At 51.9% G+C, this 12,740-nt stretch overlaps 1 protein-coding gene across 1 annotated transcript in view; it reads left to right on the forward strand.

Moving 5' to 3' along the window:
- Positions 1–12,740, forward strand: part of XPC (XPC complex subunit, DNA damage recognition and repair factor) — a gene marked incomplete at its 5' end in the record, with an annotated part of 40,633 nt that continues 27,893 nt past the window's right edge. The window contains 6 exon segments of the mRNA XM_014592485.1: positions 1–136; positions 3,725–3,834; positions 7,661–7,784; positions 9,477–9,561; positions 11,590–11,747; positions 11,946–12,066. Coding sequence (XP_014447971.1) covers positions 1–136; positions 3,725–3,834; positions 7,661–7,784; positions 9,477–9,561; positions 11,590–11,747; positions 11,946–12,066 — 734 coding nt within the window.

The following is a 12,740-nucleotide window of genomic DNA, read 5'->3' on the forward strand; positions in this document are numbered from 1 at the left end:
AGAGGAAGAGAGGCCCCAGTGATCCAGGGGGCTCAGCAGATGGTCCAACAAAAAAGAAAGTGGCCAGGGCGGCTGTTAAATCTGAACGCCCGAAGGTCGTGAAGGATGAAGCCTTCAGTGATGAAGAAGATGTCAGGTGAGGTGGCTGCAAGCCTTGGGCCAGCTGGTGACTGTTCCCATTAGAGACGTGTGGATGATAAAACCCACTCTTTCTGCCTCTCTCTAGGATCTGTGAAAAGATGGGGTCTTTAAACTTTTCTAAACAGAGCTCAGTTGATTTATTCTGGGGGCCAGCAGGTGGCGTAAGGGTTAAGGCACTGGACTCCCATATGGTTGACTGTGGTTCGAGTCCCAGACCCAGCAGCTTAAAACTCATGCTGGGCGCATGTACATGCATGCCCAAAATCCCAAGAGGAGAATGGAGGAGAAGGGACTGTGGCTTGGGGTATGATTTCTCAATTTCTGTTTCTCTGTCTCTCCAGGAAGAATACTCACCTTATAGCAAAAATCTCTGGAAAAAAAAAAAAAAATAGGAAGTGATTTATCCTTTTGGGGCATCAGATAAGTCATGATACATTTTTGCATAGAAAAGTATAGAAAAATACATGATGACTTTTCCGATGATGTAATAGTTACACAGCTAAAGAGTGCCAAGACCAGGAGGAGAATGCATCTTCTGACTCTTGGGCTAGGACCTTTTCCACTCCCCAAGGACAGTAGATATTTACAAAACGTTGCCCCGCCATGCCAGCTTTCTCCCATTCCACACTCCTCAGGGACATTTTCCTCCTGCCTACCTGGACTTCTCATCACTCACTTGGCGCGGGCTCATATTCCTCCTTCTACCTGCAATGCATCTTCTGCCTCGGCGATGCACATCAAAAACCACCTACTCTATAGTCTTCACCGAGGCTCCCCCGTCCTCCTCCAAACCCCCATAGTGTTGATGAGGAGTATAACACACCTGCCTAGGATCACAGTGACCTGTGACCGTGCCGCACTCCCAGGCCTGCTGCCTCATGAGCTCCCAGACGCCTGGAGCCACGTGACTTACTTCATATGCCCTGTGGTAGCCAGCAGGGCAGGACCTTTTTTGGGGGGAGAGCCAGAACCAGTATTTTTGCAGCGAATGAGCGTTGAGACCGACATGCGGCGAACGGTGCACAGGTGGTGAATGCGCCACGCCCTCCTCTTTAACAAGGTAGGGGTGCGGGAGGAGGAAGAGCAGAGGGGCAGAAGCTCCTGTACTTTCAGAACCAGTTCTCGGGAACCAGCAGTTAGCGTAATGGCTATGTCGCTGGACTCCCACGTAGTCGACCGCGGTTCGTGTCCCGGACCCGGTGGCTTAAAACTCACGCCGGGCGCATGTGCCTGCGTGCCCAAGATCCCGAGAGGAGAATGGAGGAGAAGGGATTGCGGCGTGGCCATCCCCCCTGGGGAGTGATTTCTCGCTTTCTGTCTCTATGTCTCTCTCTGTCTGTCTGGCGAGCGCACGTGCCCTACAGTGAAAATCTCTCCCCCCCCAAAAAAAAAAAAAACCAGTTCTCAGGCCCGGTGTTGGCCTTGCAGGAACCTGTAGTCCCGGCGTAGGAGAGAAGGAACCCTCCAGGCAGTAGCAGGTCGTCGGAGGGGACGTGGGAGTGCAGGGCGTCGCAGGTCGCCCACCGCGGCTGTCTCTTCTCCCCTCGACCGACCGTCCTTAGAGTGCCTCTGAGCTTACCGCCCGCCAGGCGTCTCTCCTCACTGGCCGAATCTGTCTCCTAGGTGTCTGCCTGCACCAGGGTGGGCCAGGATGCTGCCCGGGGACGCTCTGGGTTCCTGTTCCCCTCTCCCCTGGCAGAGGGTGTGGGCAGGTCCAGAGCACGTCCACGTTTCTGCGTTGATTCTAAGGGAAATTAGTGCGACTGTGGCGTGGAGGGGAAACATGAGGCTGGAGAGACTAGAATGAGAAACTGAGGACTGCTTATTCGCGATGTCCGGGCTAGGATCTCAGCTCAGGCTCTCTTGATACCAAGCGTCGAAGTTTACAGAAGCTATGAGTGACTCAGTGCTGTCTAGACACCTTCCGAATCTGAATCTGCAGAACCGTATTACACAGTCTTGAGCCTCTGCTTAGCCAGCTCTCTAGCCACTTGGTTATCTACGTTTCTGTCATTATTTGTGACATAGATACGTATTCACGTCCCCTCTTAACTTTTTTTTTTTTTTTAACTTTTTTGCCAGGGGGTACACGTGCATTGCGTGCCTAAGAGGAAAAGAGAAAGAAGTGCAATCTGGTAGAACTGCAATCTTTTTTCCACCCCGTTAGGATCCTGGCACATGCGTGTGCACCTGGCGTGTTTTTTTAAACCATGGAGGCAGGCCCTTGAGCCCCGGTTGGTCACGTGGGGTCCGGCTTCCTCCGCGCAGTGCTTGGCATCTGTGTTCTGTGGCGGGGCCGACTTACCTCAACTGTAGAGTTCTAGCCAACGTGAGGTTCCTTTCCATCTCGAAGTGGGAAAACAAACATTTTGGGAGTTCTCTCAACGTCACATCAGCAGGTGTGAATTCCCTTCCCTTCCTGGCCTCCAGTTCACCTGTATACCCAGAAATGTCACACCTTGTACTTCTCTAACTCATGTTATTATCATAATTTCTTCTAAATTTTCCCATATTTTCTGAGCATAGCTGTTTTCCTTCACATAGCTCTAGTAGGCTGTAGGTTAATAATGGTGTTTCTCTTTTTTTTTTTTTTGGCCATAGGGTGCATGTGCACCTGCAGAGGGCTCCCAGGATGGGTAGCCACACTGCAGTCCCTTCTCCTCCAGTCTCCGCTCAGGACTTTGGGCATACACACACATGCACCCAGAGTGATTTTGTTTTGTTTTGTTTTTTTTCTTTTTGTTACAAGGCGCATGCACTCGCCAGAAAGACAGACAGAAAGTGAGAAATCACTCCCCGGGGGGATGGCCACGCCGCAATCCCTTCTCCTCCACTCTCCTCTCGGGATCTTGGGCACGCACGCACATGCACCTGGCGTGAGTTTAAGCCACCGGGTCCGGGACTTGAACTGCTGTCGACTACATGGGAGTCCAGTGACATAGACATTATGCCAACTGCTGGCCCCCTAGAGTGATTTTCAAGCCGCTGGGTCCAGGACTCAAACCATGGTTGGCCGTGTGGAAGTCCAGCCATGCCACCTGCTGGCCTAGTGTCGTTTCTCTTCCGACTGCTCATCTGGTGTTTCATCAGACTGTGGTCACAGCACGTCTCGATGAGACTTTGGACTCATGTTGGTGGGGGAAATGAGGCTCCGAGCTCGCTAATTCTCATCAAGTAGGTGCAGCCAGTTCTTTTTTATTTTTTCGGGGGGGGGGGGGGGGGGGTAAAGTTTTCGCAATAGGGCGCGTGTGCTCGCCAGACAGACAGAGACATAGAGATAGAAAGGAAGAAATCACCCCCCAGGGGGGATGGTCATGCCATAATCCCTTCTCCATTCTCCTCTTGAGATCTTGGGCACGCACGTACACGCGCCCGGCGTGAGTTTTAAGCTACCGGGTCCGGGACGCGAACCGTAGTCGACTACGTGGGAGTCCAGCAACATAGCCATTACGCTAAGTGCTGGTTCCCAGGTACAGCCAGTTCTTGCTGCATGGCAGGAGGAGTCTTTTCCATTCCATCAGCTCCACTCTAACACTAGGCTGCCTGAGCCTTCCTCATCTTCCTTCCTGTGATCCCGTAACAGGGACTTTGCCAGCGACGTCAAGAAGGTGCACCATTCAAAGCGAGAGGCCACCGTGGACAAAGGCAGCAGTGAAGACGAGGACAGTGAAGGCGACTGGGAAGAGGTCGAAGGTGAAACATCTTGTCTGTCTCTGCCTGCGTAACTACTTGCTTCTGTCTGTTTTGTGTTCCACCCTCCTTGGGGCCTGTCACTTACTGCAGTCTCGTTGTTTTCTTTTGAGATGAGCAAGACCGAAGATAAGGCTGTGATGGGGGGCTTGCTTTTTTTTTTTGGAGAGATTTTCACTGTAGGGCGCGTGCGCTCGCCAGACAGACAGAGAGAGACATAGAGACAGAAAGCGAGAAATCACCCCCCAGGGGGGATGGTCACGCCGCAATCCCTTCTCCTCCATTCTCCTCTCGGGATCTTGGGCACGCACGCACACGCGCCCGGCGTGAGTTTTAAGCCACCGGGTCTGGGACACGAACCGCGGTCGACTACGTGGGAGTCCAGCGACATAGCCATTACGCTAACTGCTGGTTCCCTGATGGGGGTTTGCTTTGACGTAAGAAAAAGTTCATGACCAGCTTCCTGAAGGAGGCTGCGTGTTCTCGTCCTCTGACAACCGTGCCTAGATTGAGTCTGAGTACAGAGGCAGCGTCGTGCTAAAAAGAAGCCCAGGAACAGCTGCTGTTTACTGTGAGCAGAAGAAACACAGGCCCATTCCATTCATAAACGTTTTTCTTTTTTCCACAGTCATCCTAGCGTGGGGACCAGCAGTTGGCGTCATGGCTATGTCGCTGGACTCCTGTGTAGTCGACCGCGGTTTGAGTCCCAGACCTGGTGGCTTAAACTCACACCAGGCACGTGTGCGTGCGTGCCCAAAATCCCAAGAGGAGAATGGAGGAGAAGGGATTGCAGTGTGGCCATCCCCCCGGGGGGTGATTTCTCACTTTCTGTCTTTCTGTCTCTGTCTTTCTGGAGAGCGCACGCGCCCTATAGCAAACACCTCTCCAAAAAAATAAAAAAGCATGTAGACTCTGTACAGCTCATAGAAAGCGCCCAGTACTTAGCGAATGTTACCCGTGGAAAATGCACAGTTCAGAGATTTGGTGACTTGCTCGTACAACCATGTAAGTGACAGTGTTGGTGGTCACTGAACCCGGGTCAGACAACTTGCAAAACCTGTTCTCTCTCTGTCTCTTAAATTTGCCAGAGTGCGTGCACTCAGTGCAGACAAAGAGGCAGAGGGAGGGAGGGAGGGAGGGAGGAAGAGAGAGAGAGAGAGAGAGAGAGAGAGAGAGAGAGAGAAGCAGTCCCCATCAGGGCTGGTCACACCACAATCCCTTCTCCTCCATTACTCCCTCCTTTTGGGATCTTGGGCACATGTGCATGCACGACTGCACGCGTTCGGCAGTGTGGGATCTAGCCGCGTTAACCTCCATGCCGTGAGCAGGCCCGTCGAGGCCTGTACATCCCGACAGGAGAATGGCCATCCTTCCTGGGGTGATGTCTCACTTGCTCTCTCTCTACCCGCTGTTTCTCTCCCGAGCACTGCCCGCACCACGTAGCAACATTTTTTCAAAAACCAAAACCTAAGTCTAAAGGCTTGTTTGAATTTGGAGTAGACTTTTTTCGGTAACGATACACCGTAGGTGGTGATTTTTCCCTCCTATTCCCTGTAATAAAAGGTTCCTACTGGAACCAGCAGTTAGAGTAATGACTATGTCGCTGGACTCCCACGTAGTTGAACGCGGTTCGTGTCCCGGACCCGGTGGCTTAAACTCACGCCAGGTGCATGTGCGTGCGTGCCCAAGATCCCGAGAGGAGAATGGAGGAGAAGGGATTGCGGCGTGGCCATCCCCCCTGGGGGGTGATTTCTCGTTCTCTATCTCTGTCTCTCTCTGTCTGGCAAGCGCACGCGCCCTATAGCAAAAACCTCTTAAAAAAAAAAAAGGTTCCTACTCATACATGGTCCCTCTACCAGTGAAGCCCAGTTTGAAGCTAGCGAGGCTACTGTATCCTCCTGTACCCTTACTTTTCTTGCTATAAACTTGAAACTACGTTTTATTTTTTTTTTTTTTCCCTTTTCCTCCAAGGAGCTCTGGTTCTTTTTTCCCTTAAAGTTTTTGTTTGCTTGCTTGTTTGTTTTTTGTCGTAGGGCACATGTGCTCACCTGAGAGAAACAGAGAGACAGAGATAAGGAAAGTGAGAAAACACCCCCCGGGGAGATGGCCACGCTGAAATCTGTTCTCCTTTTGGGATTTTGGGTATGCATACACATGCCCCCAGCGTGAGTTTCAGGTCACTGGGTCTAGGACTCATACTGGGGTCAGCCATATGGGAGTCCAGCACCTTAACCACCATGCTGCCTGCTGGCCCTCCTGGTTCGTTTTAGTAGGGACTATTGTGTAGAAGCCAAGATCTTGGCATCAGGTGTGTTTATTGACAGTGAGGTGTCCTGGCTTTAAGCTCAGAACTTTTTATAAAAGAGCATTTGCTGGGAGCAGCAGGTGGCATGGTGGTTAAGGAGCTGGTCTCCCACTTATTCAACTGTGGTTCAAGTCCTGGACCTGGTGGCTTGGAACTCACGCCAGATGCATATGTGTGTGTGTTTAAAATCCCAAGAGGAGATTAGAGGGGAAGGGATTGCAGTGGGGTCATCCCCCTTGGGGGGTGATTTCTCACTTCCTGTCTCTTTATCTCTTATCTCTCCAGTGAGCGCATGCATATATAGTAAAAATTTCTCAAAAGTAAGTAAATAAGGGAACCAGCAGTTAGTGTAATGGCTATGTCGCTGGACACTCCCACAGGGCCAACCACTGTTTGAGTCCCGGACCTGGTGGCTTGGAACTCACGCCAGATGCATATGTGTGTGTGTTTAAAATCCCAAGAGGAGATTAGAGGGGAAGGGATTGCAGTGGGGTCATCCCCCTTGGGGGGTGATTTCTCGCTTTCTGTCTCTATGTTTCTTTCTGTCTGTCTGGCGAGCGCGCACGCCCTATAGCGAAAACCTCTCCAAAAAAAAGAAAAGTAAATAAATAAATAAGCTTTTGTTAATGAAGCTTGTAATTAGATTCAATTCAGCAGGTTCATTTCATCTAGTATTTACAAGCAATGTAGGGGGGCCAGAAATGAAGAAAGAGGTGTTCCTTGTTACATACAAGTGTACAATTCAGAGTGAAAGACAGATATTCAAACCATGACTCCGTACAAAGCAAATTTCAGTGTGATTATAGCAGTACTGGGAATATGAGATTGTTCTTATTTGGCCTTTTTTTTAAAATAAGTGTCTACAAACCATGCTTGAATGTCAGCTCTTTGACAGCAGGGTCTGTATCTATTGTGTCATCAGAAAAGTCATGGCACTTTTTTTTTCTTTTAAGAGGTTTTTGCCTTAGAGTTCGTACACTCGCCAGAGAGACAGAGACAGTGAGAGGGAAAATGAGAAATCACCCCCTGGGGGTACGGCCATGCCGCAATCACTTCTTCTCCATTCTCCTCCTGAGATCTTAGGCATGTATGCACACCTGCCCAGCCTGAGTTTCAAACCACCAGGTCCGGGATTCGAACCATGGTTGACCGTGTGGGAGTCTAGTGGCGTAACCATTACGCTATATGCCAGCTCCTGTTAGGACACATCTTTGCATAGAAAAATATGTCATGACTTTTCCGATGACCTAAAAATGACCTTATTACCTCAGGGCTTTAGTTTTCTTGGCTGAAGACTTTGTGTCTGCGTTCTTGTGGGTTAAATGCGGCAGGCACGTAAGACGCTTAGCGCAGTGCCTGTTCTCGCAGGAACGCAAGGAGGGTTGCAGTGGGGTAGCGGTCTCCCAGCTCGTCCACCGCACCCCCATGCTCATGTGCTCCCGCCCAGCAGAACCTTGATTTGGTTCAGTCCAGTAGCTGGTAGTTTGGTTGTTGTTACTGATTGTTTAAAATGACTGTTGACAGAACTTAACGAGCCCATGCTCGGTGACGCGGGAGAAAGTGCAGCCCCCTCCCAGTCTGCTGTGCCTGTGAAGCCACTGGAGATAGAGATCGAAACGCCAGAGCAAGCCAGAACAAGAGAAAGAAGGTAAGCCGAGGCCCTGGCTGGTGCTCCCTGTCACATACGGTGGGCAGCAGCTGCTCCTCAGAGGAAACTGTGGACACACACTTAGGGCCCTGGGACTTTCGAAGTGGCCAAGAACCTCAGGAGAGAGAGCCTTGAGTCACTTTTTTGGGGAGAGGTTTTTTTTTTTTTTTTTTTTTGCTATAGGGTGTGTGCGCTTGCCAGAAAGAAAGACACATACAGACAGACAGAAAGCGAGAAATCACCCCCCAAGGGGGGATGGTCACGCCGCAATCCCTTCTCCTCCATTCTCCTCTCGGGATCTTGGGCACGCACGCACATGCGCCCGGTGTGAGTCTAAGCCACCCGGTGCAGGACGCGAACCGCAGTCGACTACTTGGGAATCCAGCGACAGAGCCATTACGCTAACTGCTGGTTCCCAGCCTTGAGTCACCTTTAAGAACATAAATGAGGGGCCAGCAGGTGACTTGGTGGTTACGGGTGGTGGACTCCCACATGGCCAACTGCGGTTCGAGTCCTGGACCTGGCGGCTTTCTCTCTTTCTCTCTCCCTCTCTGGTCAAATTGAAATAAATAAATGAATGAACAGATAAATCTAAATAAAATAATTGAAAAAAAGAACATGAATGAGAAACGTGTGTGTTCCGGCCTGGGCAGGAGGTGGGGGAAGGGGGCTCCTATGTGCCAAGGCCGTCCATTATCTTACCTGACCCTTAGAGAGTGGTTTCATCAGTGAGGAGCCCGAGGTTCAGAGGGTGTCGCATTTCAGAAGTCATTCGGGCAGTACGTGGGGCACACCGCAGCAGGACTCAGGTGGTGCCCACTCTCCCCAGGGCCCATAGGCACACAGCGCAGCGCCTGGCGGGTAATCGTGGGGGAATGCCGCTGCTCACAGCACGTGATTAGGCACAGAGGAGGAAGATGAGAGAAGTCCTTCAAGAAGCAACGGGACCAACAGATGGCATAATGGCTATGGTGTTGCTAGATTCCCATGTAGTTGACCGCAGTTCAAGTCCCGGACCCGGTGGCTTAAAACTCACGCCGGGCGCGTGTGCGTGCGTGCCCAAGATCCCGAGAGGAGAATGGAGGAGAAGGGATTGCGGCGTGGCCATCCCCCCTGGGGGGTGATTTCTCGCTTCCTGTCTCTCTGTCTCTCGCTGTCTTTCAGGCGAGCACACGCCCGGTAGCAAAAACCTCTCCCCCAAAAAAAGTGCCACCTTTTCTTGATGACTCAGGGAACATATGCAGGACAGCGGTGTTTCTACCAGACCAGCACTGTACAAGTGACCGAGGAGTCAGTCCAGTAGGTCGCTGGGACAGTCACGACATGCTTTTTCTATGCAAAAACGCGTCCTGACTTTCCTCGATGACGCGATACGTAAAAGTGGGAGGGAGTCAGTGGTTGGAAGGTTGGACACTCCGAGAGGGCTTCCTGGAGGAAGTGAGCTTCAGCAATTTGGTACTGGTTGACAGACAGTAGCCTGGGTAGAGACTGTCCCAAGCGAGGGTGGCAGGTGAGAACGAGCAGAGAGGGCTGCAGAGGAGCACTGGCTGGCGGGTGAGTCTGTGTCACTCAGCCTCGTGCAGGACACGGGGAGAGCGACTTCTGTCTTGGCGTAGGAGGAATTGCCCGGGGGGAGCGGGGTCTGGTTTCAGTTTCCCAGCCCACTCTCAGATCCCTCACTGTGCATTGCAGTGAGAAGATAAAAATGGAGTTTGAGGCACATCTTCGGAGGATGATGAAGCGTTTCAAGAAAGGAGTCCATGAGGACACCCACAAGGTAAGGGCAAGGATGACAGGAAGGCGGCGTCCTTGGGTGGAAAGAACTGGGGCCCTCAGTCAGCCCAGCCTCGGCTTTCTTCTGGCCCAGGTACTCACCCTGCAACCTTGGCAAGTTCCTTTTCTTTCTCTCGGGGAGATTTTTTTGTTTTTTTTTTTTTTTTTTGCTATAGGGCACTCACCAGAAAGACAGAGAGACCAGAGGCAGTGAGACAGAAAGCGAGAAATCACCCCCCGGGGGGGATGGCCATGCTACAATCCCTTTTCCTCCATTCTCTTTGCAGGATCTTGGGTACACACACTCACCCGGTGTGGGTTTAAGCTGCCAGGTCCGGGACTTGAACTGTGGTCGACTATATGGGAGTCCAGCGACATAGCCATTACGCTAACTGCTGGTCCCCCTTAGCAAGTTTCCTATTTACCCTGAGCCTCTGCTTCCTTTTCTGTGAAGTGGGGGGATGTCTACTTTGGAGGCTGGTTGTGAGGATTAAGTAAATATATTTTTAAAAATTATTATGGGGGCCAGATGGTGGCATGGTGCTTAAGGTGCTGGATCCCACACAGATGACTCTGCGGTTTGAGTCCTGGACCCGGTGGCCTGACAATAATGATACACGTGCCTACATCCCCCAGATCCCGATAGGAGAGTGGAGGAGAAGGGATCGTAGTATACGCACTTTCCCTCTCTCTGTCACTCTGTCCCTTTCTGGCAGGTGCACATGTCCTATAGCAAACCGCCCCCCCAAAAAAAAAATCATGTTTACTTCTTCCATGAGAGAGAGAAAGACACACCCCTCACAGGGCCCCCATACTGCGACCCCCCCTCCCCCTGTGCAGCCACAGCTCCCTGGGAGGACGACACACGTGTGCACCAGCACATACAGGAGGCCTCGGGGTGTGAACCCAGGACCTTCCCCAAGGTTCCAGCATTGCAAAGCATTGCGTTCCCACGGTGCTGGAGCCCCTGGCTGAGCAGGTACCGTGTGTGACGAGACTGCAGCACAGTGTCTGCTCTGTAGCAGGGCCAGATGGCACTCCCTTTCCATTTTGTTCTCTTTTTTTTTTTTTTTTTTTTTTGCTATTGGGCACAATGCGCTCACCAGAGAAAGACAGAGACAGAGAGAGAGAGAGAGGGAAACTGAGAAAGCACCTCCTGGGGGAGATGTCCACGCCACAGTTCCTTCTCTTATTTTCTTCTTGTGGTTTTAGGCATGCACACATAGACACCTGGCGTATTTTCCAGTGACTCTGGGAAGTTTGTATCTTTTTTTTTTTTTTCCTTTTCTTTTGGAGAGGTTTTTGCTATAGGGCGCGTGCGCTCGCCAGACAGACAGAGACAGAGAAACAGAAAGCAAGAAATTACCCCCCAGGAGGGATGGTCACGCCGCAATCCCTTCTCCTCCATTCTCCTCTCGGGATCTTGGGCACGCACGCACACGGGCCCGGCGTGAGTTTTAAGCCACCGGGTCCGGGACGCAAACCGTGGTCAACTACGTGGGAGTCCAGCGACATAGCCATTACGCTAACTGCTGGTTCCCGGAAGTTTGCATCTTGAAGCTTTGAGACGTGATGACTTCTTGGAAGGAATGAGTATATGGAAAGGGGGAACAGCAAAAGGCCAAGTCTTGCTAAGTGCCTGATGCAAGTAATTTCACTTTCTTTTTTTGGGAGAGGTTTTTGCTATAGGGCGCGTGCGGTTCCCAGAGAGACAGAGACAGAAAGCGAGAAATCACCCCCCGGGGCGGGGGGGATGGCAACGCCATAATCGTTTCTCCATTCTCTTCCTGGGATCTTGGGCGTGCACGCACATGCGCCTGGCATGGAGTTAAGCCGCTGGGTCAGGGACTCGAACCACTGTTGACTACATGGGAGTCCAACGACATAGCCATTACGCCAGCTGCTGGTCCCCTCCAGTAATTTCGCTTTCTCACATGTAGAAATATCATGCACGTGCTACCCGCAGAAGGTCCTCCCTGGGCAGCAGACGGCCCTGCTGTCCTCCCCGCCCCCTCACAGCCCGTGTCCGCAGGTTCACCTGCTGTGCCTGCTGGCAAACGGCTTCTATCGGAATAACATCTGCTGCCAGCCAGACCTGCGTGCCATCGGCCTCTCCATCATCCCAGCCCGCTTCACCAAAGTGCCCCCTCGAGATGTGGACGTCCACTACCTCTCCAGCCTGGTCAAGTGGTAAGGGCCGGGGGGGGTTCTCAGCTGCGGGTCCAGGAAGGCTGCTCCAGGAGGTGAAGTCCCAGTTGGGTCTTGTGTGACCAAACAGGAAAGCCAGCCTCACGGTTCACTCTCCGCCTTTTATTTCCTGACTCTCAAACAATGAGCATACCCGCTTGCTCTGCCCTGTGACCCAGGGAGTGCCTGCTCTGTCCCCAGGTTCATCGGGACGTTCACGGTGAATGCAGAGCTGTCAGCCAGCGAGGAGGACAGCCTGCAGACCACCCTGGGAAGGAGATTCGCCATTTACTCTGTGCGGGATGACAGAGAGCTGGTCCACGTGAGTCACCCTGGGGGCAGTTCTCCTCGCTCTCTGTGAACTCTCACTCAGTCGCCAGAGCCTCTGTCGGGACCGGAGCTTGGAGTGACTGAGTGATGTCCCTCAGTCGGGGCGTGTCGTGCCTTAGCCGAGGAGCTGGCCTGCGTGCCTTCCGCTGTATTTCTTGGTGCCCTGGTGGTCTAGGAGTGTTTCTACTAATTATTTAAATATTATGTATAGCGTTCCAAGGATGGAATCAGCAGATGGCATACTGGTTACATCGCTGGACTCCCACGCAGTCAACCGTGGTTCGAGCCCTGGACCCGGCAGCTTAAACTCATGCGGGTTGTGTGTGCGTGCCCGCCCAAAATCCCAAGAGGAGAATGGAGGAGAAGGGACTGTGGTCATCCCACTGGGAGATGATTTCTTGCTTTCTGTCTGTTTCTCTCTCTTCAGCAAGCATATGCAGCCTATAGCAAAAATTTCTTTCAAAAAAAAAAAAAGTCCCGAGGAAACTTTTTTCAGATTGGATGCGGAAAGCCTTGGGAGCGTGTTTCCACGTCTCACCTCTGGTGGCAGCACTGGCAGGCACCTGCAGCGAGGAGGGCTTTATTTTTTTTGTTTTTGGAGAGTTTTTATAGGGCACGTGCGCTCTCCAGACAGAGAGACAGAGACAGAAAGCGAGAAATCACCCC

The sequence above is a fragment of the Tupaia chinensis genome, unplaced genomic scaffold (genome assembly GCF_000334495.1).
Source record: "Tupaia chinensis unplaced genomic scaffold, TupChi_1.0 Scaffold000704_1, whole genome shotgun sequence".
Classification (NCBI taxonomy): Eukaryota; Metazoa; Chordata; class Mammalia; order Scandentia; family Tupaiidae; genus Tupaia; species Tupaia belangeri.